General features: G+C 41.6%; 3 protein-coding genes across 10 annotated transcripts in view; 1 reads left to right on the plus strand and 2 right to left on the minus strand.

Moving 5' to 3' along the window:
- Window positions 1-11,220, plus strand: part of LOC109480005 (calsyntenin-1-like) — a 36,400-nt gene extending 25,180 nt beyond the window's left edge. For 2 of the 8 annotated variants that reach the window (XM_019782114.1, XM_019782122.1), the window contains 14 exons: window positions 164-368; window positions 867-1,206; window positions 1,724-1,978; window positions 2,734-2,855; window positions 3,216-3,378; window positions 3,949-4,106; window positions 5,233-5,414; window positions 5,728-5,945; window positions 6,861-7,025; window positions 7,470-7,615; window positions 8,019-8,187; window positions 8,582-8,757; window positions 9,164-9,268; window positions 9,776-11,220. In XM_019782114.1, coding sequence (XP_019637673.1) covers window positions 164-368; window positions 867-1,206; window positions 1,724-1,978; window positions 2,734-2,855; window positions 3,216-3,378; window positions 3,949-4,106; window positions 5,233-5,414; window positions 5,728-5,945; window positions 6,861-7,025; window positions 7,470-7,615; window positions 8,019-8,187; window positions 8,582-8,757; window positions 9,164-9,268; window positions 9,776-9,829 — 2,458 coding nt within the window. In that variant the 3' untranslated portion in view covers window positions 9,830-11,220. The remainder of the gene's footprint in view (window positions 1-163; window positions 369-866; window positions 1,207-1,723; window positions 1,979-2,733; window positions 2,856-3,215; window positions 3,379-3,948; window positions 4,107-5,232; window positions 5,415-5,727; window positions 5,946-6,860; window positions 7,026-7,469; window positions 7,616-8,018; window positions 8,188-8,581; window positions 8,758-9,163; window positions 9,269-9,775) is intronic. The other 6 variants (XM_019782113.1, XM_019782121.1, XM_019782115.1 and 3 more) reach the window with 5 other exon arrangements.
- A 1,987-nt stretch (window positions 11,221-13,207) lies between these two features.
- LOC109479690 (trace amine-associated receptor 2-like) lies at window positions 13,208-15,829 on the minus strand. The gene is made up of 3 exons (XM_019781679.1): window positions 15,563-15,829; window positions 13,982-14,760; window positions 13,208-13,238 (listed from the first exon to the last, which is right to left on the minus strand). The coding sequence occupies exons 1-3, from the start codon at window positions 15,827-15,829 to the stop codon at window positions 13,208-13,210; spliced, it is 1,077 nt and encodes a 358-aa protein (XP_019637238.1).
- Window positions 15,830-18,277: 2,448 nt separating this feature from the next.
- The window catches only part of LOC109480044 (actin-like protein 6B), a 14,026-nt gene continuing 6,083 nt past the window's right edge, over window positions 18,278-26,220 (minus strand). The window contains exons 8-14 of the mRNA XM_019782189.1: window positions 25,414-25,500; window positions 24,794-24,855; window positions 24,091-24,205; window positions 22,632-22,712; window positions 21,424-21,519; window positions 20,256-20,342; window positions 18,278-19,311 (exon numbers count right to left, since the gene is read on the minus strand). Of these exons, the coding sequence (XP_019637748.1) occupies window positions 19,231-19,311; window positions 20,256-20,342; window positions 21,424-21,519; window positions 22,632-22,712; window positions 24,091-24,205; window positions 24,794-24,855; window positions 25,414-25,500 (609 nt within the window). The 3' untranslated portion in view covers window positions 18,278-19,230. The remainder of the gene's footprint in view (window positions 19,312-20,255; window positions 20,343-21,423; window positions 21,520-22,631; window positions 22,713-24,090; window positions 24,206-24,793; window positions 24,856-25,413; window positions 25,501-26,220) is intronic.

The raw sequence follows: 26,220 nt of genomic DNA on the forward strand, positions 1-26,220 counted from the left end.
TTTCTCCAGGGCTACTGTTCGCATCCAGGTGAACGATGTGAACGAGCACGGCCCAGAAAACTACAGAGGATGGCACCCAGGCTAAGAGTTCACAGCCTGTGTGTGAAATTTTCTAAAAGTATTTTTTTGTGTGTGAAATTTTATAAAAATTTTTTTTTTCTAGGGCTACTGTCCGGATCCAGGTGAACGATGTGAACGAGCACGGCCCCGAGTTCACGGCCAGCGGGTACGAGGCGACCGTGATGGAGGGGAAGAAGTACGAGAACATCCTGAAGGTGGAGGCGGAGGACCGCGACTGCTCGCCCGGATTCAGCCAGATCTGCAGCTACGAGATCGTCACCCCCAACGTGCCCTTCCAGATCTCTGAGGTAGGTATCTATAGTGTCTCTTTGCAGCACATTAGACATGTATGATGTAGTTGCATTGCAGTATATCAGTAGTATCTGCATGCAAAATAAGTTGACATAAAGTCTTCATGGCATGGTACTTTTCCAGTTAAATTCCTTTTATTTTTATCTTGATTTGCAGTCAATACAAAGGCTGTCATGAACGTCATCTCTAACTTTCTCTCTTTCTCTTTATTTCGATGCCCTTTAGCCCAAAAGGCTAATCTTCCAGGGCTCATACAGAAATAAAAATGCATGAACAACAGATAACATGGTAAAGAAACCACAAAATTAGCACAAAAAGAAATGTACATTATTATGTACTTTTTGTATTTTAGCCTAGCAGCCTCAACACCCAGAGTTTGTAGACTAAAATGTTTGTTTAGGATGGCATCATCAGCAACTTTCCTTCTGTGCATTTCAAACTTGTAGCCTCAATACCTGGAGTTTTGTAAACCTAAAATGTTTCTGTTCCTTCAGGATGGCATCATCAGCAACACTGAGCCCCTGCAGTACGTTGACGGCCACAACTACATCCTGACGGTCACCGCCTACGACTGTGGCCAGAGGCGCGCTGACCTGGACGTCCTGGTGACCATCACGGTCAAGGAGCAGTGCCACCCCGGCTGGAAGGACTTCCAGAAGCGGATCGAGTACGAGCCCTTCAGCGGCACCAAGGCTCTGCTGCCCAAGGTGTACCTGGAGACCTGTGGGGAGGAGGTGTCTGACATCACCACCACCTTCACCCTGGAGACCAGCCACATCGGGAAGGGCTGCGACCGCGACACCTACTCCTCCAGCTCTCTCCTCAAGCTCTGTGGTGAGTTTTACGTTCACGGTTTTCACGGTCACTTTTGTACCGCAAACTTCTCAGATGAACATGAAGTAAATTACAGTATCTAGCACATTAGTTTCATCTTGAACACCACAACTAGTTGGCAGGTTTTGCACAATATCAAATTTTAATGCTTAAGATTGTAAGTTGTAGTGTACAAGATCTAGGGAATGTATATTGATTCTATTAATTTTAGTGTAAATGATGTGAACTTTATCTTTTCGATATACATGTATTTTGTTTGGTCTTTACGTTTTCCTTCATGACCTTAATGAAAATGTTGTAATGGCATGGTTCAAACAAACATTTCAAACAGACAGTTATGATGAAAGAGTTGTCCTTCAAAATCTATTCAGTTGCTTGTGTATCAATTTCCTTGACTTGTCTTTGCATTGAGGCAATAAACCTACTTCATTGTGTTGGAACAAAGCTTGAACTCTATAACTATGTTTCCCAACACAGATGAGCTTTCATTCAATCATTGTGCTGTTGTTTTTCCCAGGTGCCTCCCAGGGCAGTATTGACCTGCTGCCTGCCCCAGGGCTGGGGAGTGAGTGGACCCAGAGCCTCCCCACCGACGAGGGTCACGAGGGAGACCAGGTCTTCTCCTTTGACGGGCGCCAGACCGGCGTTCAGATCCCTGAGGGCGTCGTCCCCAAGAACCTGACCAACCAGTTCACCATCGCCACCTGGATGAAGCACCGTGAGACCTTTGGAGGAGACAAGGAAACCATCCTCTGCAAGTCTGACAAGAAAGGTAGCAAATCTAATAGACACAAAATCTTGTTTAACCCAACAACACTGTCGTTGATGTGATGCCCGCAAAACTGTGTTTACGTTGATGTTGTGGACAGATTTTAAGATTCTTGTATAATGCTTCGTTTTGACACTGATCTTTTAAATGAATTGTTTTTTTTATAAATATATTGTAAAATTAGCACAATTTAGTCTTACACGACTACAAAGTTGATTGTACAAAAAAGTTTGAAAATTTGAAAGTGAAAAGGTGGGCAGCCACAACCAAGGGACAGGGCCTGCGTGAACTTTTTTGTAAAGCGTAATCAGGCCTTTATAGTAATCGTAATCCATAGGCAGCCACGCAAAATCATTGTAGTTCGTAGCCACTACCTTAACCTGTAAGAGGGGCTGCATGCCTTTTTTTGAAAAGTGTAATCGGGTCTTTGTAGTAATCGTAATCCACGGGCAGCCACCCAAAACCATTGTAATTCGTTATCAGTACATCAGCCGTAACGCATAACTGTTTGTGACCAGCTCTAAGAATGTATGCTGTAGACTAGTGCAGTTTTAAGCAATCACATCTTTACTTGCACAGAAGAGCCATCTAGCAACTGTTAACAGAACTGCAGATTTTCTCTTCATAACAAACATTGCAACTGGCTCTTTGGAAAAATGCGCTTCGTTGATGCGGCCTTAGTGGGAAATGCTAGGAAACTTCCAGAGCATGTCTGGAAGGGCTTAATGCTAACTAAGTCTCTCTTGTCCCCTGACTAGAACTGAACCGTCACCACTACTCCCTGTACGTGCACAACTGCAAGCTGATGTTCCTGCTCCGCCACGATGGAGGTGATCTGGAGACCTTCCGCCCTGCTGAGTTCCACTGGAAAATCCCACAGGTACAAAACCCTTTCATACTTCAGGTTTGGTGTTGGTACTGTGAATATTTTGCATCCTCATTTAAAGAAAAAAACTTGATTAACAATACTTTTATTGTGGGGTCGTGTGGCGTAACGGCAGAGCATTTGGCTCAGAGCCAATAGGTTCCGGGTTCGAATCCTGCCATGTCCCCAACCTTGTGCCCCTGGGGAAGGCACTTTACACGATGTTCCTCACTTCGCTCAGGTGTTAATGAGTATGCCAGAATAATCCTTATCATGATCGTGGGCATTATCATGATCGTGGGCATTAAAAGAAAAACCAAACCTAGAGACTAACAAGAACTACGGAATTTTAAAAGAAAATGTGTTTGTTTTCAGGTTTGTGACAAGCAGTGGCATCACTACGCCATCACTGTGGACTTCCCAGAAGTGAACCTGTACGTTGACGGCATCCCGTACAGCCCCTTCCTGGTCACCGATGACTGGCCGCTCCACCCCAGCAAGTTTGACACCCGCCTGACCCTCGGCGCATGCTGGCAGGGTAAGAACAGTTCAGCTACTGTGTGATGTCTTCTAAAATCATTTTTTTTGTGTGTGAAATTTTCTAAAATGATTTTTTTGTGTGTGAAATTTTCTAAAGTGATTTCTTTTGTGTGAAATTTTCTAAAGTGATTTTTTTTGTGTAAAATTTTCTAAAATGATTTTTTTTGTGTGTGAAATTTTCCTAAGTGATTTATTTTGTGTGAAATTTTCTAAAGTGATTTTTTGATGTGTAGAATTTTCTAAAATGATTTTTTGGTGTGAAATTTTCTAAATAATTTTGTGTGTGAGTGAAATAAACCCTAAAAATATTTTTCGAACTGTTGGTTTCTCAAGTATTTTTGTCAGTGTGAAATCATTTGAATTTTTAATGGCAGTTTTCAATTTGTATTATTGGCAATGATGATCTTTATTTTACTCATTCATGCCTAAATCTAGACTAAATGCAGTACATAAAGTTTACATGAGACAGTCGTAGAGACTCTACAACTCTAAAGATGTTCTACATTACTGTTTAACATTGTGTATCTATTATTATTGGGTAGTATTGACATTGCTGTCTTGTTCTTAGGTGGTGACCAGGAGATGTCACAGTTCTTCCGTGGCGAGCTGGCCGGCTTGCTCATCCACCCCGGCAAGACAGAGACTCGACGTGTCATCAGCTGTCTCCACAACTGCAACGAGAGTCTGGAGTTCCACTCCTTTGACGAGACCGGCCCTGGTTCAGAGGTAACCTGCATGCTGTTCATCTCTCTGTTTTTTTGAGAGGGGATAGGCTTGACTAGTTGCTGCTGTCACGGCACATTTGTTTTGTCTAAGCTTTTAAAGCACAAGTTAGCAGTGCTTCAGTGAAGCAGCTTTCACCATACACAGTACTGTAGTCATTCCAGCCATGCTTTCACAACAGAAGCACCACATTAATGATGACTCTTCTCCATAGCAGAAAAATTTATCATTTGCAGAAACGCCACAAATCATCGTCAAAGTCGGTATTGCCAGCCACCGTACACTTGCCTTTATCTTTTTATTTTTACCTAATTCCCACACTCTGCCATACCTAACCTTGCGTACTGCTATCTCTTATATCTAACCTAACTTTCTACCATCCCCATTATGCTTCCTATATGTAGCCTGGTTCTTAAGATCATCCTAACTCCACACTTCTTCATGGCTCACATTCACAGCCATAATCTCACAACACCATCCCTTTACTAAATGCTTGGCAAGGATCGTTCAATTTCTCCCCTCGTAATCTATTCTAAGACTGTAAAATAAAAGAGAATCAAGTTAAGTGCTGCATGCCTGACTTTATGGAAACCAGCATCGTTGTAGCCTCTCTGAGAGGCGGATCTAGTAGTGTAAGTACGTCAGGAGACAATGCATGGGCATGCTGAACAGTAAGTATTGCACCCAGTGAGTTTTTTGTAAAGAATTCCTTGTTGGTGTTTGTGATGGTTGATAGTTGTTATGTGGACACACTGTCTCTCCTCAGAGTAAGAGGACGAAGCGGGAGGAAAAGAGGGATAGTCTTTCCCCTGTACGTCTTTCCTTGCTGTCCTTAATTTTCTGATTTTCTGCATTATTTCCCATTCTGCCATGACGGTTGGTTATGTACAGCCTGACAGCATGAGATGTTGTGTTACATGGCTTCTGTTGTATAGGAACATGGCTGGAATGAAAGTTCTTGAAGGTTTTTGCCTGATTTTTTCCTACTTTCTATGATTTCTGTTACAACTTGCGCACTGTAGGTCTGCTATTTGCCATTTTCTTCCCATTTCTTTCTTTTCAGAAACATGAAAGTATTCACATAGAATTTCTAAAGGCAAATGTCTCTCTCTCCTGTAATGTTTCGTAGGTTCACTTCAACCCGGATCAGACACAGCTGTTCCTGAGGGGTGAGTTCACCCCCAAGAACCCCGACAACGAGGCGTACACGCTGGACAAGTACACCAAGGTGCTGCAGAAGGTGGCGTACCAGAACGGCCGCCAGTTCCCCACTCCCGGCATGCGCGCTCTCAAGATCCACACCGAAGTCAAGTAAGCAGAAATACTTACTGATACAGAACGTCTGCCTTTCAGAGGTTTTAGATTTATCCTTAAGTATTCTTATATTTACTTTTGTAGAAAACATATTGTTTTTGCTCTGTTTCTTCTTCCTCTTCTTCTCCAAACAAATACAGTCAGTGGTTAAACCAAATGTCTGTAACTAGTGTTGGATTACATTGTGTTGCAATTTTATAGCAGGAGGGATTTAGACTCCTGTCACCATATAATGAATGTTTGAGTAAGAATTAACAGAGCAGACCACATGCGAAGATAACCACCCTGCTTTTGCTTGTTCCTCCCACAGCTGCTTTGATGACGAGACGTGTATCGAGGTTCCTGACGTGGACGCCTACGTGATGGTCCTCCACCCGGAGGAGCCCACCATCAACCTGAGCGGCACGGACCACCTGGCCCGCCGCGTCACGGAGCTGGACCAGGGCGTGACCCCCTTCAGGGACCTGCGCATCGTGAGCACCATCGTACGCGACGTGGAGGAGGAGGAAGAAGAGGAACTTCAGGAGGGTAGGAACATTTTACTCTTAAAGCTAGCGTACTATTGAGAAATACAAGACTGCAGTATGAGTAGGTAGTATTGCTTGGAATGTTTGCTGTGTGTACTGTCTTCCCCCCTGGTTGGCAGGAAAGGAGCAAGAAAAAGATGAGTCAATGCGACTTCTGCATGAACAAATTCCAGATTGCACCAATTCAGCAGGAATACTTGCAGTGCTTAAAGCCTTACTGATTCTTGTTCCCTTAGTAAGCCGTTGGCAACATGATAACCTTGTATCAAATGCAAACATGAGGTGGCATGGAGGTAAATTTTTGTTTGCATGTGAAATCTGAGTGGAACATTAAACAAGAGATCGGCAACGTTCCAGTGACACTTACAAAACAAGCTTTAACTTGCAAAATAAATGTGCAATGGTACCTTTTTTTTTACTGGTGTATCCAGATGTATACAGTCCTGTAGTATGAAGTAGATTTTTAGTACCCCTTTTGTGTGTATTGTAACCCACCCAAAGTCCTGAAGGTTGCCCACCTAACTGAGCCTGTTTGTTCCGTGGATGCTTGCTTTGTCCAGAAGGCTCAGCTATGGCAGGTCAGTACGTGTCCACCCAACCCAAGCAGCCTGCACCAAAACCTCACCCGGCGCTTCCGTGCCCAAACTCCATCTTTTTGTCACAACATTACGCCCATGTTTTTTTAAGACCAGGCGACTTTTTGCCGAGAATTTTCCATGTACATCCATTGAATGTCTTTCCTACAAGATTTTTGTGGAAAATATTTATTGCAAGCTTTGTATAGCCTGCTACAAGGTGGAATATTGAAGCATTCTTACCATCACAGCATGAAAAGACGAAGCTACCAAGCATTTCAACAGGAAGCAAGTGTCTTCATCACACAACAGTTGACTGCAATACTATTATCGTTCCCTAGGAGGCGCCACTGAGGTGACCCCCATCAGCCATAACCTGGATGCGTGCCAGATCACAGTGGACCCACCACTGGAGTCTGGGAAGGAGGAGCTCACCGTGCCCAAGGAAGACCTGGCTCGCCTGCGCCTGGAGAAGTCTGCTGCTACCAACGGTCTTGTCATCAAGGGTAGGTGTAGACAGAAATTCAGGGATTGACCAAGTAGAGGCATGTACTGAAGAGATGGAAGTAAGAAATATATGTCAAGCATCCTTTTACCTTTTGTGTTGAAAAATTAGGGTAGAAAGAGGCATGTATTGAAGAACTGGAAGCGAGAAATTTATGTCAGCAAACAAACTTAGCATCTTTCTACCTTTCCTGTTGGAAAAGTAAGGTTGAAAATTTCCTGCAACAATCCAGACTTAATTGAAAGTTTTTTTTGTTGTATCTGACTTTGACAGTTGTAGAGCCTATACTTTGGCTGGTTCCTTGATTTCATCTGTACTGATCTTTACCTGAAACCTTTTGTTAAGTCTGAGGCTAGTTCAGTCTGCTGAATGCTATGTCAGATTGTGTTGAGTTTCTTTCTTTCAATAAACCAATCATCATCATACTGTGTGCTCTCTCCTGTAGGTGTTGATACCATCGCAAACTACGAGGATATCCTGCGCAAGGTTGTCTACCGTAACTCCAAGGCTGGGGACTACTTTGACCGCGTGCTGAAGCTGAAGTGCTCCGAGATGAACGGCCGCTATGAGAGCAACGAGTACGCCGTCGAGGTACATACTGTTCCTTCTGCATCTAAAGACAATCATTGTCTTGATTTTAGAGCAGCATTCTAGCCACCGTCTGTCATTTGACTGAATTTTTCCACTTGCATTGGGCAAAAATTTGGCCTGATGAACAAAAATCTGCATGTAAAGATATGGAAAGAGATTAAACTAAGCTCAGTGTACCAGAAAAATTTGCCCCTCAAAATGCAGGAAATAGCGTTTCAGAGGGTCAAGATTTGAAACCCTCTCTAGGATTGTTGCACCTACAGCGCTCAACATGATATTACATCGAACAAAGTTGAGTTGATGGAAAACATTTCAGGCTGACAGAACACTATTTCAGAGACATACCTGTTAGTCTGTTCTTTAGTAACAGGTAGTAATGATCCTGTTTATTCTGTGTCCACAGCTGAAGGTCCTCCACACCCTGAACGTTGCCAACCCTGAGAGCCATGTGAAGGTGGCTGCTGTGGCCCACAACGTGCCCGCCCAGTTTGTCCAGTCCAAGAGTGTTGTCCACGAGGCGGCCGTGCCACGCCAGGTGCCCCAGGTGGTCGCCAGCTCCCAGTCTGCCAACGGTTAGTACCTCTGTCCTGGAGGCTTTTTGGTAGCCACAAAATGTACTGCACCTTCGCGAAAATTGTAGTGTATTGTGCATAGCACTTAGGCAGAACATCATATTCGAGTATAGTCAGCAAATAACTTGTCCATGGACAAGTTATTTGCCGACTTTCTGCCTGCTGTACCTGCTACCATTGCAAACGTACAGTTCTGCAGACATGTCCTTTTTTTTTTACCGCAAACATTTCCAGTAGTTGAAGTGATTTTCCTGTTGTCATTGCAGTTGTCACCTCCTTGGTGATCGTGAATGTATAGGTCTGCGAACATGTTCATTTTTCTCAGACCTCGAACTTTACTACTGCAAACATGAAGTGATTTACAGTTGAAGTGATTGTCCTGTTGTCTGTGCAGTTGTCACCTCCCTGGTGATCGTGATCTGCGTGGGCTTCCTCATCTTCATGATCGTGCTGGGCGTGTACCGCATCCGCGCCGCCAACCGCCGCAACATGGACTCTGAGTGGGACCAGGCCGGCGAGCCCCGCATGGAGTGGGACTCCTCCGACCTCACCATCACCGTCAACCCTATGGTGAGGCTCGTCCTGTTTTTTTCTCTCCACAGACAATTTTGTATAATTGGCCATTGTCAAACCTCATATATTGATATGCAAGTAAAATTTTTGACAACTTGCAATGCTACATGCATGTACATGTATTTCCATCATTGCATAGCCAGTGCCCATGCAAATATAAGCAATTGCCAGCCCCAATATACTTTGTAATTATCATGTTGAAATCATTGTATTTGCTGTTTTACTACTTGAATACGTTTTGCATGCGTCATGTGCACTGGTGTCAGGCTGGTACCTCAGGTGATGCAGAACACTGTGTAGTATTCTCTCATATGTTCAGTTCAATGGCTATGTGGTAGTGGTACTGTTAAGCATCTGAAGTCCTTTTTTCTTGATTTTAATCTTTCGTCTTCTTTCTGCCCAGGATGTTGAGTATGAGGGAGCAGAGAGCGACTCCTCTGACGATGATGATGACAGTGCGCATGACGACTCCGACAGCTCAGATGATGATGATGAGCCCCCAAGAGAGGTACACAATCATTCCATATAACAACTGCAGTTAAACTTAGGCCTAGGAAAAAAAAGTTGTTTCCTGTTTCCCGACCGACTCGAAAAACTGCCAACCCTAGGCTTTTTTGTGGGTGGACCCCTGCAAGGGACATAAATTTTTAGAGCTGATTTAACTTTTTTCTAGCTCCATGATCTTGACACCTGAGTGATAAAACGTTTTACAATTAGTTTTCAAACATCGACATTGAAACTATACGTGTCCTCATGCAAGTTTTTACTTTGTACTGTAAAAGTTGGATCACTAGGGATTGCCAAAGTCCAACAAAAGGGTAAGAAAAAAAGATAATCCCTACCTACCGACCCCAATTTTTTCAGGACTGAAACAGGAAACAACATTTTTCCCTAGGCCCTACCTGAAAATAGAAAGAGTTGCTTATGCCTTAGATGGAGTGTTATATACAGTAACTACTAATGCATGGTGTGTGTATCTGCATGTTTTATAAGATTGCATGTGACCCTTTTCTAGGTGCTGGGCTATGAACAGGAGCTGGAGTGGGACAGCACTGCCATGGTGGCGTGAACCAGCCTTGCCACATGATTTACATCAAATCCAACAATCATACATAGATGCAACAGATACAAGCCAGTGTTTCTCACAAAAGCAGCAATTTCATGCCCTCGGTATTCATACCGTGGACACGGACTTGTTCTTAACAAAGACAACACACAGACTGCATCTTAGCTTTGTTAGTGTAAAAAGATTTTGATACATGACCAAAACAATGTACAAAAAGGGGAAGTTGGACAGGGAATGAAGCTTTGGGAAACGTGCCGAGAAACACTGTCGAGTATTTGTCCTTTTCTCTCTGATGATCACCAAATGTTGATTGATTGAATTAATGAGAAATGATGAATTATCCAATGGCAGGGCCGTGATTCACAGCTGGAGTGGGACAACTCAACACTGAGCTTTTAAGCGACCAACAACTGGATAGGCTGTACTGAGAGAACAAGAGACAGCAGGAAGGAGGAGACTTAGTATAAAGAAGTGGCGATTTCTGAGCGGAAGAATCTGTGTATAAATTACCGTACATAATGACATGCCCAGGACCATCCCCTGAAAAATAAAAATTCACAGAGATGCACTCGCGCTAACGTTGCATGGTTACTGGCACCTATTCTACAAGACTTAAAAAAGCTTGAATGGAGACAGGTTGATCAAAGTTTTATTGATGGTTGTAACAAAAAAAAATTACTTAAGTCATCTAGAAGTGATGCCCTTGTGTAATGTCTACTTAAAGACCAAGTGATGTAAGATGTATGGAAGCAATAGTTGGCTAAGCAGTGTACTTGAAGACAGTAAGTTAAACCCCTGTAACACTACGATCCTCGAAAGACATATCTATTTTGATGTGAGTGGTGTAACTCTTAGCTTAATGATCATAATGATAGCTTTGCATGATGTAAATGATGAAATCATGATAACAGGAGAAACTGTAGAGTGTGCAGTGGGAGGGGGGCATTTTAAGAAAAAAGGTGTTACTTCTAATAGATAATATCTGTATAAGGACATGGTCCTGGGCATATTTCTATAGAGAAAATAGGGTGTACATGTATACAAATCAGGATTGGGTATAAGATTATTAACGTAACTACAGCTAAGTTTGTCCGTAGTAGAACTCAATTGGATGTATTATGTGATGAAAAAAAAATGATGCTCATTCCTAACTTAATCGTATATGCATATGGAACTGGTGTGAAGCTTAAGAATACATATCTGCGCAGTTGTATGAAGACAAGAACAAAAGTACTGAATGTGTAGCTAGCTGCAACACTGTAGAGTTTTGTAATCCACATTTTAGGGATTGGGGATATAGGGTTGCACTCGCTGAGTTGATTTTATGGTATTTTAATATTAGTGTGTGTGTGAGCATGTTGTAATGTCTTTAAACAAGGGTTATAAGGTTGTGATTGTATCCATTTTGTTCTGATTTTTTTTTGTATTCCTGTCTGCTTTGCGTCCTCTTCCAATGATTTCTCCTGCACTGTTTTGATAATAAAAGAGAGGGATGTATAATTTCTCATACCATAGAAAATACTGTTGGCAAGAAGCAAAGGTTAAGATAACAACAAGATACAAGACTTAACGTCTCTTGAACATTCCTGTATATGTAGAAGCACTTACGAAAAACTGCTGAACGTATTCCCCGTGTAAATCTCTTCACATTTCTCCAGGCTTTCATCATGGCAGGATAACATGTACATGTACTTATACTTACCTACCCTACAGGTTTGTAAGAATCTGGACTGTGTTGTACTGTCATTAAAACTGTTTGGCTTTCCCCACACAAGTGTGGAGTCGTTTGTGTGTTGTTTTAAACTCGGTTGGCAAATGTTAGATGTACAACTTAAGTAATCTCCAAGCAGATCTTTCGGTGGCAAGACCGTATCCATTGGCCAGAGGAGTGTCCATTAGCTTCGGTGGCTAATGGACACTCCTCTGGCCAATGGATACTGTCTTGCCACCGAAAGATCTGCTTGGAAATTACAACTTAAGCAGTGAAGTAACACAAATGTCATATCAAGAACAGCAGCTGGTAACTGGCCAATTGGTCAGTCTGGCCAATTTGATTCTGTCTGTGCAGATACCAAAAGATCTGCATGCTTGGAGATAAGGTCATGATATCAAAATTTGAAAATGTAGAAATCTTGTTTTTTTGACGCCTTGTTTTTTCGCCTATCGCAGTCTACGGGTGATGTCATCCAAACAATTTACTTCCTATGGCCTAATTAATGCAACATCAGCAGGGCGTACTTGACCGTAAGGTATAGCGTTACATTTGTAACTGGAAACAAGCAACTTAACAGAAAAATGACGAAAATCATTTCAAGCATCATCTTAACAGTCATTTGTTAATAACATATCACACTAACATTACATTAGGAAGGCAACAAGTTTGATCCACAAAATCTGATTGGATAATGTTAACGTTACTTCTTTATACAAACGTCTTAAACTATGTATGTGACACGAGAAACACCAGAACTAGCTGGGGTCGCCCTAAAAATGCACATGTGGGCTAAAAGTTACTCCTCTGGCAAATTAGATGACTTTTCCAATCTAGGGAGCCTTAAGACAGCGTTTCATAACGCAGTGCGCCTGACGTACCAATTATATCTGCACAACGATAATGGCGTGGCAGCAAAGGCCTCAAGATGACAAGAAGCGAAATTGCTCAGACGTGGCTATATAGATTACATGCATGATAAATCCGACAAGGTGAAGGTAGGAAGGTGATACATGTAGTAGTGCAAGGCCAAGGACGTTCCCTGGTTCTTCGTTAGGATACCGCGATGAGAGTTTATTTGCATCAAATTGTAATTACTTCCATGAAAAATGGAGGTATTGTTTTTGGCGCGTCTGTATGTGTGTGTGTGTATGTATGTGTGTTTGTGTTTCCGCACAATTGTAGTCAGCATAACTTCAGAACGCCTTTATGGATTGTGATGATATTTGGTATGCTGGTCGGTCTTAGGAAGCCAACGGTCAAGGTCAAATATGGGCTTCCTGGTGGCTGACCTTGGTACTGAAGCAGAACTAAAAAAACTAATATATTTCATGGAGGTATGAGTTCTCTGAAGTCTTGTTACTAATTGTGCCGCTTCAAAATTCGTGATTAACATTCTCCATCGTCAAGGACACACTGTGTAACCATTAACGGATTAGGAACTTCTAGAGTTTAATCTTTCTCCAAATAAGACAGTCCCAATACGCGTAACGGCCTTGAAAAATGGATTGTCAATAAGCCGGAGTCATCAATCATGTAGCAAGACGTTTTAAGTGGATTTGATCCAAAAGATGTACAGTGACCAGAAAGAGAATCCGCACATTATATGTGCACAGGTGACCGCACATTATATGTCAGGTCAGGTGAGGCCTCTCTTCCATAAGTTCTAACTACGTACAAAATAACTTAGACTGCCGATTGCTAGTCTCCACCAGACTTCTTTTGCGGGGTGAATAAATCGTAGAAATCGGCCTAAAATACCCTGGATGCCAAACTAGTATCGGGCCGTTAGCCGTTTTCCTTCGGCAGCCAAGAGCCCTTCGCCCGCCTATCTAATACCGCTACGGGGGAGTTGAGCCCGAGGGGTGTAGGGCCAGCCAAACTCCCCCGGGCTAGACTCCCCCGTAGCGGTAATTTACACCAGCGGGCGAAGGGCCCTTGCGGCCCGGAAAACGAGTTCTGGATTCCAGGGTAGCCTAAAAAGGGTATTAATTGGCCAGAGAAGGTAGCCGGACCGAGAAGCTCCATTTCCCCGCCGAGAAATGGAGCTTCTCTGGCCGGCTACCTTCTCAAAAGAAGTCTAGTGGAGACTAGCCGCTTGCTGTTAGCTCTTGTTGACTTTTGTAGTAATGTGTGGCATCGATGTAACTATAGCTTCCTTTAAATACATTTTCAATTCTAATCATGGGAGAACAACTATTCGATTCCCTTTACGACTAGCACGTATGGTGCAGGATGTATATATAATAATTTGACACAATAGACTTCACCATGTCATTATTGGCAACTCAATAGTTTGTGTTGATTCCTGTTGTTGCTGTCACTAGTATGCGTCGAATCGTACAAGGTTACACGGGTGTGTGCTTCCAATATAACTTGTCAAATGTAAAATCTACACATCAAAGACCAAGTGTTTAGTGAAAATATGATGAATGTTTTCATACATTTTCTTGAGCGCACGGCGGTAGATCTGGTAGCGGAACGCGTAGACCAGGGAGTCGGAGAACGTCGCACTTTGCAGCAGGATGGTGGTGACGTCGCACCACGGGGCGGCGTTAGCGAGGGATATCGAACCGGCCTTCATCGAGACACTGACGACGAACGCTGGCAGCCATGTGATCCAGTTCACCAACACGACAATGAGCAGCGTGTTGACTGCCTGGATCTTTGATTCCCGATCTTCAGCCTGCGCGTTCCACGTCATCTTCTGGTTGTGTTTCTTCTGGCTCCGCCTGGTCTCGTAGTAGATGAGGACGACCAGGCAAACGATGCCCACCATGGCCAGGAGGTTGATGATCACGGCTAGTGTTATACCCTCCGGACCGGCTAAGCACGGTGTGATCAGGGTTTGCGGTTTCTCCAGGCCTCTGAGGACCTCCTCGGCAGCCACAGCAGTGAAGAGACGGACGGGGGACACTCCGATGGCCGCCGGTGTCACCGCTATCACGACGCACAGGCACATGGCGAACGTCATCCGCTCACGGGTCAGGACCTTCTTGTAGCGCAGTGGGAAAGCGATGTGGATGTAACGGCAGATCCACACACAGAGGAGCGAGTGAATGGAGAGGATAGACAGGAAAATGATGAAGAAGGCTTGCAGCCTGCACCACGGTCCAGCCGGATAGCTGCCGTGTGCTAAGCTGGAGATGGCGATGGGGTGGTAGGCCATGGCTAGTGCCGTGTCGGTGATGGCCATGGCGGCGAGGAAGTAGTTACCTGGTTCCTGAAACAAGATTATCAAAGATTACGTTTACTGAATGTTCCAGACATCTTACGTTTTGTGACATGCTATTTTGCAGCTTTTCCTTTCAAATCATAATATTCTTTCCTTGCAAATAATGATATCTCTGCATGATACTAGTACTTAGTTCTGCGCAGTATGATTCAGAAATCAAGCTACATTTGTAGGTGTATGATCTCGACCATGATATGGCCTCAAATAAGAGCCTCGCCATAATTAGTAAACAACTCTTGAGATAAAATTACGGTGACTGTTTCCCAAGCACAACGTTAACGTCCGCCTACAGACATGCATTTTTAATAAAACTTCAGATATTCGACAATTTGTGGGTTGTATAGTTCCCACACAGGTCGTTAACGAATGAATGAATGAAAACCTTTATTGCACATTTCTGCCACACTTGGCTAAGTACAGGTCACAACAAAACAAGATGAATGGACACGGTGAAGAATGCAAGTCGTTTCTACGCTGGACGTGAATGAAAAAAAAAAGGTAGATACGTATCCACTTTGTAAGTATGTATGTATTTTGTCTTTGTGAGTTCACTCTCGTTTTATGTTACTGTATACTGAGAAGGCGTCACATAATCAACCGTGCATCTTGCCTAATACTCAATAAATATATGTGCATAATTAAACAAGACACGTACGCCAAAAAGCAGTTACTCAAGCAACTGGATATGATTTTGGAAATCATATCCAGATGCTTCAGTGACTGCTTTTTGGCGTATCTTATCTATACCTGGATGTCTAACCTTCATCGACGTAAAAAGACACGTACGTACCTTCATGTGATCTGTACTCAAGATGACTCCCACTAGGCAACTGTTACCGAACAGCGTGAGGAGTAGGAAGCAGACCATGACCAGAATAAGTAGCGGCGCCACGGACGGCACGGCCCCGTACAGACCGCAGAGGGCCGGCTCGAAGACCACCGTAGCCAGGGTGTTGTTCTCCGCGGTCACGTTGCCCACGACTTCGCACACTCCCGCCACTTCGGTGACATCCCGCACCGCTCGAGCGATGAAACCTGTTGCGTTTCTCTGGTTCATCTTTCCGTTTAAACGCACGGGAAATTTGTAGAGATCCGAGTTAAATACTACGTGAAAATCATACTATAGACGGTGCAGAGACTGCGAGAACCGACGGTCGCTCGGAAAAAGAGAAATACCAGTTCATTCGACAGTAATTGAAGCGCACTTGGAGTTGAATATTGGATAGAACATGAATATGTAACAAATTGCGAAAGGTTAGGAAAAGGTCTCTGTGGCGAGCAATTACATAAAGTACTGCAGTGGTGGGGACGCTTCCCAAGACTAACTTGGTAATGGCATGTACATGATATGAATGATTCATTTCACAACTGCTGAAAAGGGAAGTTGTGGAAAATAAATACGAAACGTATAGCAGGATTTGTCCTTTTGTGCATCATCACTATTAATACTTTGACAGTACAGAATTTTATTGACTTTAAGGCCTCCTGCACAGCACTAGATCCACTTCTTCATCGCCTCCTATGTAGCAGACACAAAGACAGGAGACAAAGAGACTATAAAATACGAATACACGTAGCTTATTTTTATGGCAAAAAAGTATGTGGTTCCATCCTGTTCGCGTTTAGGGCACGAAATTTCATGGATTTGCTGGTCTTTGAATAGACCTAGCGTCGCCCAAATGTGTGCATGCGAACACTTAAATTTAATACCACGAGCAAGGCTTAGTAAATTACAACGGCTGCGTTGCGCCATACTGTTATAACGATGTTGTGGATCGTTGCTGTAAACCACGAAAGCTTCTTGCTTGCTTAAGTTCCCAAGAGACTTCTTAAGTAAAGTCCCGTTAGTATCCGATGCCTATCCTTCTTCATTCTGCCCTCAAGTTCGAATCCCGAATGAACTCCATGCCAAATGTACTTAAAATGTGAAGTTTGTGGCGACACAAATTGCCATAGCCACACATCCGGAGTGACAACCGAGTGGTGAATAGTTAATAAGAAGAGAAATGCAGTGGAGAATTCAATGCAGTGAAAGGTCATTAGGTTTTTTCTTTTACATATGGAGGCAAATGGAGCTCCGGAGGCGGTAATATCAACGCACAACCTCTCTTACCCATTTAAGAAGTAATTTACACATAACTAAAATACGCAATTTACACATACGCAGTTTTTGTACCAAGAGACACCGGTCTCTAGATCAGTGACATTATATAGGATTGGACATATTCCTTCCGTCGCAAAAGGAGGCGGCAATATCAACGCACAACCTCTCTCATCCCATTTAAGAAGTAATTTACACACAAGTAAAAATACGCAATTTACACATACGAAGTTTCTACCTAGAGACACGGGTCCCTAGATCAGTGACATTATACAGGATTGGACATATTCCTTCCACCGTTCAAAAGGGCTAAAAGCCCGAAGCGTCAGACTTGTTTTCCTTCAATTCTGGCTTCCTTCCAGACAGGTACAGTTCCACGTCGCCCCACTAAAAGCCCATGTGCTTCGCCTTTGCACCAAATAAGCCAAAGAGGTCCGCTCAATAAGCTCTTATGCATTGCCTCAAGCTGTCGACATGCACAACAAGTGCCTTACGACGTAGGTCTCAGGCTTTGCCTCTCACGCAAAGAGGATTCAGATAAAAGCACAGCCTGATTTGGAAACTACATGTAACTACGTATGACAGTAGGGAGCGGAGAAGAAGAAAATAAATAAAATGAATAAAATGTGCTTGCATTGTTACCGAAATCCCACAACAGGCTCTACACTTGTTACTGTAAATTCATCCGGGGAGATTTAATTTTGTGGCAAATCACTGTTACATGTATACAACTGTACGTAGTAATGTCAGATAAAACACTGCAAAGTACGTTTATGGTGACTTCTAACATACAGCCCCCTTCCCCCGATAATCCACATCTATCTACATCTGTAACTTAAGAACAACACACTTGCAGTCACAGGGCATAGTGTTCCGGGAGAATGTTTCACGATTTACGATAGAAATAATTTTTCTCTGATATAATCTTTTTTGGTGAAGGTACATGTAGCACTTGACCTCAGAAAGAAAGAAAGAAAGAAAGAAAGAAAGAAAGAAAGAAAGAAAGAAAGAAAGAAAGAAAGAAAGAAAGAAAGAAAGAAAGAAAGAAAGAAAGAAAGGGTTGATTTTAGGGACCATATGCATAATGACTCATTTGAACCACAGATGTTTTTGTGTCTTGATGTTTCCACACACTCGGTCAGGGAGCTTAAGGGGCATTCCTGTTTCTCATGACCGTTTTACATGTATTGTGTAAATAAAGTTGAAATAAATAGATAAAAAGAAGTTATGGTTAATTTTTATGATGTTTGTATGTGTAACCTTAACAACATTACTTACAACTACCTTCAGATAATTCATTAAAAATGTTGCCAGCACATGTAGACCATGCCCATGTTTATGATTTTCATGTTTCAACAGAATGGGAAACAAATTTTACGAAAAACACACAACAAACATACAAAAAAAGACTTTCATTCACATGTAAATGAGACCATATCTATTTCTTATCCTATGCATGGTATACAAACTAAGACCCTAGCCAGTTCAAACACTTCCAGGTATATACATGTATAATGTATGTAAAGCTATGTAATGGAGAATATGACCTAAGTTTAGCTAATGATCTTATTTGCATAATCAGTGAGAGACAGCTACAAGTCATGAGTTTTAAAAGTTAACATCATTTGGCGAAGGTATGAAATCGTGGAACTGTAGTTGTCATATGTACTGATCAGTCACCAAACTTAACTGTAGTGAGATGTGAGAACATGAAGCTACAGAAAAGTAGGATAATGCGAGAAGGGGCACATATACAAAGTGTAATGACTCTTGCACAGCTTGTACTTCTAACAAGTCATAAAACAGATCTGATCTGTGGTATGTATCTATGCCTCATATTAAAAGTGTTATATGCCAATATCACTCAGAACTACAAATATGTCAAGCACCCAGCATTTTACATGATGTTTTTCAATGTTTTCCAAAAATGTTTTTCAAGTACATGTAGTTTGATACCCTTTACATCAATTGAAAAGTTTTCAAACTGGTTACCCTAACTGTCCCTCCATATCAGCTACCTTTACCAGTCAAACAGAAGCAATGCTCATCTCTTTAGATGACTGCCTTGTCTTTAGATAAATACAGAGTTTAGTAGCACGTCGGGAGAATGTACTGCGCCTGTGCAAAACCCCGATTTTTCGTAGGATTTTTGGTTAATGTTGCATTAGAATTTTGACATCTTTTCCGACATAACATTTGAAAACTACAGACGGGATGTTAACCTTACATACTCGACCTTACGTGCGACATTCCTCCAAAGTGCTATGTACAACACATAACTGGTTTTGTGCAGGTGCAGTGCATTTTGCTGATGTGCTAGAGTTTAGTAGGTTTATGTTTGGGACAGACAGGTGTGACTACGGACACTTCCTCTCCACACAGCCCTTCCCAGCTTCTTCATACTCCTGCTTGGAGATCCACATCTGTTGGAACGTTCCCTGCAAGAGAAAGTTTATTAGTCAATGTGTGGCATAATCTTACAACTTTTCCATATGTTGTGAGCAAAATTCAACATACATAAACATACATAGGCCAATGTACAATGTGTATCTCTAACACTGAACTAAAAAGAAATCATATCATTTCTGCCACAAAGAACTGATAGTGTTTAGTAGAGCTGTGTACCGGTACGCAGTACCGATACTGTACCGGAAAAATTGATTAGGTACAGGTCCAAAATACCTAATCCCTCAGTACCGGTACTGTACCTAAACAATTTCACACCAATTTTATGCCTATTTGTGACCTCAAATGTTTAAATAGCTGGTTAACAATGGGTGCCTGTGTAAGGACAGTGTGTTCATGAAAACAAAAACATCTTAGTTTTGCCTATATTTTATCTGAGCATTCGCCATAAACAAAGAATAAACCTTAACTATCAAGTTTATTTATGTTTTTTTGTTATTGAAGGAGTTCAGAAGAGCATATAAATTGGTCGAATTGTTCAGGTACAGGTTCAGGTCCGGACCTGTACCTAAACCTGTGTACCTGTACCTGTACCTGTACCTGTACCTAAAATTTGTTTAGGTACACAGCTCTAGTGTTTAGTCATGTGTTCTATAGCATTGTACATGTAGTAAGCAATAGTGTAGATATCAGTTTCAAACTTAGTACTTCTCAAGAATTTGCCACGCATTGTACCTGTTGCAATTGTCATGCAATAAAGATTGATTGAGTGACTGAATATAAAGGAATGAACTTCTTATTTAACTAACTGGCATCACTGAATTATGTGTACATTAGATGACATGTGCACAAGATTCTGTGATCTGTGAGAATAGGACAGCTCAAAACAGCCTGACATCACTGAATGCTGTGCACAGAGATGTGTGATGTCAATGTACACAGGATGTGGTGATGTCGTCAGAGCTGTGTGACTGACCAGTGAAGCGAGGATGGACCCTCCTATCCAGCTGCTGAACCTGCGCTCGGCTGTCCCACTGTTGTGGATCATCTTCAACCTCATACTCTGTAAGACAGCGTTTTTTAAAAATCTTTCTTTTATTGAGTTTTATAAATGAAATAAATGAACAAAAAAGCATGGCAAATATATAACTGACACATGTAGTATGGCAAAACAAATAATAATAAACCCGGGAACAGACATGTTAACCATTTAGCAACCCCAATGCCGAAAACATCATTTATCCTTTAGAATAGATCACAAATTACCTAATAGTATATATCTATTCAGTTACCTACTACATGTATATATCTTTCACCAGAAAATACAGTATTAAAATTTCCCCATTTTCCCTTATGTTTATGAACTTAATCTTGTCTGTATGCAATGTTCAATTCTAGTTTGTAAATATATGAAACAAAGGATTTGAAAGCAGACAGATTTAAAGAATATTTCTTATGTCTAAAAACAAATATCTTTCCAAGAAGAAGAATAACATTGGACAGAACAGGGCAACGGTCACCTGTGGTACCAAAATTATATTGAGTGCATTAATATGCCATGGTTTGGTACAGGTCAGCAGTGTAAGAAATATCATAACTGATACCACTGAAGCAGCGCTTTAGCCAGCCGGAATTTTTTTCCTGTGATGTCAATTTTCTTTTTTTTCAGTGTCAAGCACCAAAGGTAGAAGATGTCGTGTGGAAAATGTGGAAGAATTGACCCTCTGAAACACAATTTCCTTTATTTTGAGGGGCAAATTTTGCTGGTAGACTAAGCATCTCTTTCCATATCTTTACATGCTTATTTTCGTCAAAGATGACGGATTGGAAAAAGTTCTTGTCTATCATGAGTGGCAAATTTCTGTCAAATGGTGGACATTTGCTGACTCAAACATTGCACTGAAGCATAGGGTGTTTACTAAACGTATACCTGAAAATTGACTAAAAAATCACAGTTCAAATGCTTGTACCACAGACACATCATTGTGTCAATTTAGAAATTTTCTATAAGACTTCCTCTGCATTTTTTGTTACATGTTGTTGTTGTTGTTACATAATGAGCAAAGACAACAAAAGTTACCCATAGGAAATTTGTGGCAAGTGCATTTTGTAATTTCCCAAATCCACAGTCCATCCATACTTACCGGAGGTGTTTTACTGCTCAGTTCTTTGTTGAGTCTGTCGGTGAATCCTGAGAGTAGAGAGTTTCCCCCCGTCACTACAACACTACCATACAGGGCCTGGAGAAAAACAGCAAACAGCTCAAATTATACATGTACATTCATAGTGACATTCATAGCAGCGTGCGTAGTCCAGTGGTTAGCGATCCTGCCTCTGGACTAAGATATTGGGTGTTCGAATCCCGGCTGTTGTCGCTCACCCGACATGCACACTACTGTTTAGGGTCGCAGTCCTTCAGACGGGACATTAAGCCGTGGTCCACTGTTCATTGTGCTTGTCGAAAAGAGCTAGGGGAATTTCTTCTTCTTCTTCTTCCATCTAATGCCCACAATCGTAGGGACGATTATTCTGGCATTTCCCCAGTACAATGAACCTGTAAATACTGTACATAGTGTCTGTCTTCTCTGTCACGACCAGTGGAAGAGTAGCTCTTTAATGAGCTAAACTGGTTCAAGATCACTTTCACTTTCACATTGACTGTTTCGAGTGGTCAGTTAAACGGACACAAGATCGAGAGGTCACAGGTTCGATTCCTGGTATTCCTGATTGTGTTGCATCCTCTGGAAAGGCAGTTTACAAGATTTTCCTTACACTGTCATGTAGTACTTAACTTAGGTTGTGGAGGTAAAAGGCAATGGAAGGAGAGGGATGGGCTCCACCTTCCAATACTGTGCCCTAGACACTATGAGACTACCATACCTTTACCTTTCCCTTTAAAGGCATCCAGTGCAGTTTTTAGGGCTTGAAAAGCAGTTTTTACAAAGTCAATATTCTAGTCACTTATCTACATACTAAGTTGAAACAACAATGTCCCAACGTACATGTATATCGACATTCATGGAGCAAAAATGCAGCAAATTTGACGGAAAATGATTACTGGAAGGGCCCTGTGCTGATTTTTAGGGTACCACCAACAAAATAAAGGACTAATATTGGGGCTTTTTTCTGCAGTTTTAAAAGTCCAAAGTATGAAATACTGACCCAAATGTGCTAATGTGAAGCAGTATGTGTCAATATCACAAAGATTGCCTTATTCAGAATATTTCCAGTTTTGCTGCCTTGATATCACATTGGATGCCTTTAAAAAAGCAAAGGGACTAACAACACTTGTAAGACTGATATATTGTTGTAATTTTTCTGTAGCTTGTGAAGATGAAACCTGAGTACTTACCGGCCTGAGGTCTATGTCACACATGCCTACACTGGTGGTGACAGAATGCCCCACTCCCAACATGGTGTTACTGGCCATGCCCTGAACAAACACACAAGAAAAGTCTGGTTAATGATGGAATTCTTCATAGTAAGAGGAAGGATTTACACTGATACACATGACTTAAAGTTGTGTAAAGCGTAGAAGATTTCTTCAGTATGGTTAACGTTGATCTTATACTTTGACATTGAAATAGAAGCTTTAAGTACAAGTAACATCTGTGTCCACAATATCACCAGAGTCCATAATATCGCCACCTTGAGAAACAGTGCTTAAAGATATTCTTACTGCAACATACTTTTGGTATGCACTCCTGCACACCTCAAATGTACATACCTAGGGTAAGTTGCAGTAAAAATATCTTTAAGCACACTGTTTCTTAAGGTGGCGATATTATGGACCCTGGTGATATTATGGACACTATGATACAGATTACACACAAGTACACAAGACTATTATACAGAAAAAGACAGAATATTTTTCGATGGGGAAAGGAGACAACTTCTTACTAGAAAGGCCAATATTTGCTTTGGAGCAAATACAGCGATGGGTTCACCACATTTTACGACGTCATGGCAGGGAAAGAATGAGAAACACAAGGGAAAACAATGATTTACATTGATATAACTATAATATGAAGTAACATACAACTAAGACTACAACAGTTGGCTAGCTATTCCCTACATTATTGGTTAGGATTTTTAATTGCATAATGCAAACTGTTGATTTAAAAAAAAAAAACGTTCATGCCCCGCATTCCAATGCTGGAGCAGGAAAGCTTGAAATACCTACCAAAACACTTGAATACAGACATACTGTCAGTATGGAAATGGTCTGTGCAGGTGTTAATCAAGTTAAATCCCAACAGCCAATCAGCAAGAAATGCTCTGTGCAGGTGGAAATGGTCTGTGCAGGTGTTAATCAAGTTAAATCCCAACAGCCAATCAGCAAGAAGAAGAGAGGAAAGCTGCATGCCTATTGGTTGATGCCCTGCATTCCATTGTGATGACTCATGCCAAATGTGGTTAACACTGCCCACTGACACAGTAATACATTTGCTATAATACAGCCAAAAAACTCAAATAAAACCATTCTAAAAGCCTGTATCACAAAAATTTAAAAAACGCCTAAGGGTATTTGCCCACTGTACCTCCATACCAAATTTCAGGACCTTGGGCCCTAAAATGAAGAAGCTGAATCCATTTAAAAAATGGCAGGAGGAGAAGGAGGAGGAGGAGAAGAAGAAGAAGAAACACCAGAAAAAGCAATATGGTTTCACCACACCACTTCGTGGTGTGGTGAACCCATAATAAACTGTACTAGCCGAGAATTCCAAAACATGGGCCTTGGCAACAAAAAAGCAGAGTCTATTAGAAACTTGTGTGGTCCAGATACACCAGACCAGTGTGACACAACTGACCTTCACAACTGAAGGGTCAAACAGAGCCTCACACACACGAAATCTCTCACTGCCGAAGTCCTGGTTGTAGCCGTTTGGCAGCTCATAGTGGATGGTGGGCATCTGGACAGCAACCCTACATGGGGAGAAAATCATGTTAAAATTATGAGTTTTTTAAAATTTATTTTACTTCATCGGTCACCACAAAACAAGGCTCATGGGAGCCACTTAAAATGTTTTGGGTTAGAGAACAGCCAGAGTGGACAGATGTTTGTTGACCTTAGACTTGAAGAGTTTAATGTCATAGGGGAAGCAATCATGACGTAGCTTATTCCAAAGTGATGTTGTTCTTGGAAAGAAGCTTTCAGCATGGAACTTCCTCCTAAGAGGTGGTGAATGGAGGAAGAAAGGGTGATTTGCTTATTTTTGGAAGTTGGAGAAAACTTGATGGCTACATCTTAAGAAAAGACATGTGACAAATCTCACTGGGTCAGTCTATTGAAGAAGATCAGTGACTGGTCGAAAGGACTAGGTAAGAACAACTTGTTGTGTTGGAACAAAAGTTTTAACTTTCAACTTAGTTTCAAGAATTACTTGCTTTACTATGATTTATACAAGTTCATGTTTTCTCTGCTGCCACATCCCATAACCAATACAGATTAGGTGTTATACAGGTTCCTTAGCAGGCTGAGGGTTAAAAGGCAAAAACTCAAGAGACACTCACTGTTCCTCATACGGGCTGTCTGACAACTGCAAAACAGACGCCTGGAAGTCTCGCAACACCTCCTGGTAACAACACAACAAAGACACTTTCTTACTTATCTATAACCATCTCTACTTATGAATATATCTCCTTTGTCAATAAATACCCCATCTCTGCCACCTTTCGATGAAGACAGAGTTGATGTAATGATGTAATTATGTTTACCGAAGGAAAACATATTGTTTTTACTCAGTTTCTTCCTCCTCTTATGTTGCAAACACTAACCTCTGACGTGACCAATGACATGATTTGTTGACGTCTGTCACCATGGTGACGGGTGTTGGGTTACATATTGTTGCAATTTCATGGTCTGCTCTACTCCTGTCACCATATACTAGTAGTACACGTAATTATATGAATGTGTTTGAGTAAAAATTAACAGAGCAGACCATGTCCGAAGGTAAACATTATGCATTTGCTTTGCAAATGTTACTTCTCTAGTTACAGTACATATTTATTGGTCATAATATTAGACAATAAGCCAAAATACATTTTCACATACTGGACGTTAGCAGTACTGATATACAAAGGAAATTAAAATACATGAATATTTGTGTTAGAAACCCAGTTTGAATACTTACATCCACCATGTAGTTGTGGAAGGACTTTGTCGTGGTCGGAACATTTTTCTTTTTCCAGACCGGCGGGGCAGTGTCTCGGACTTGTTCCTATTAAAAAGTGGGGAAAAAACTTGATGTCAGTAAAAATAGGATGTTTCTTCAAATCGTTATCCCAACCTTATGCAGGGCTCGAAATACTTTTTTCAGCCAGGTGGTGCATGTTGCCACCTGAGTCAAAAGCCAGGTGGCGCCATCAGTATTCAAGTGGCAACACTTCCAAGTTATCATTTTCTTCAAATCTGCTACTTATATCTATTACGTTTTCTTCTAGTTAACTAATTAAGTTTTATGTTATAAAATAAAGTAATGTAAAGAACACAAAAGCTCTCAAACAACAATGTTTTAATAAAGAATGCCACCTTTACATTACTTCATCACAGGGCTGCCGCCGTGGGAATGCCACGCCTCTACATGGCGGCACACTTATGCGGGTGGTGTTACGTGCGCCATGTTCTTCGTTTGCGCAAGGATAATGTTACTCTCATCTGCCAAATAAACATACCCCCCGGAATAAACATACCCGCCGGACAAATCTTCAAAATCTAATAAAAAATGGTATTAGCTCCCTTGATTTAAAAAAAATTGGGCATAGGTTCCCCGGATGACCCCTAACCGGGGGCCAACGGTGCTTCCACAAGTTCAACAAGTGAAAAATACATGATACAAATTGTACATGTACTTATTACCTGGAACTTGGAGCAAGTATTCCTAAGGTGTTACGGACATAATTAATATAATAATATACCAAACTTTTTAACCCAATCATAT

This window comes from Branchiostoma belcheri, unplaced genomic scaffold, assembly GCF_001625305.1.
Source record: "Branchiostoma belcheri isolate BF01 breed outbred unplaced genomic scaffold, Haploidv18h27 scaffold5, whole genome shotgun sequence".
Lineage (NCBI taxonomy): Eukaryota > Metazoa > Chordata > Leptocardii > Amphioxiformes > Branchiostomatidae > Branchiostoma > Branchiostoma belcheri.

Coding starts and splice junctions, on each gene's coding strand:
- LOC109479690 (XM_019781679.1), bottom strand. CDS start 15,829: ATGAACCAGAGAAACGCAACAGGTTTCATCGCTCGAGCGGTGCGGGAT. Junction 14,761..15,562: donor TGAGTACAGATCACATGAAG/GTACGTACGTGT, acceptor ATCTTGTTTCAG/GAACCAGGTAACTACTTCCT. Junction 13,239..13,981: donor CGCCGTGCGCTCAAGAAAAT/GTATGAAAACAT, acceptor GGTGGAGACTAG/CAATCGGCAGTCTAAGTTAT.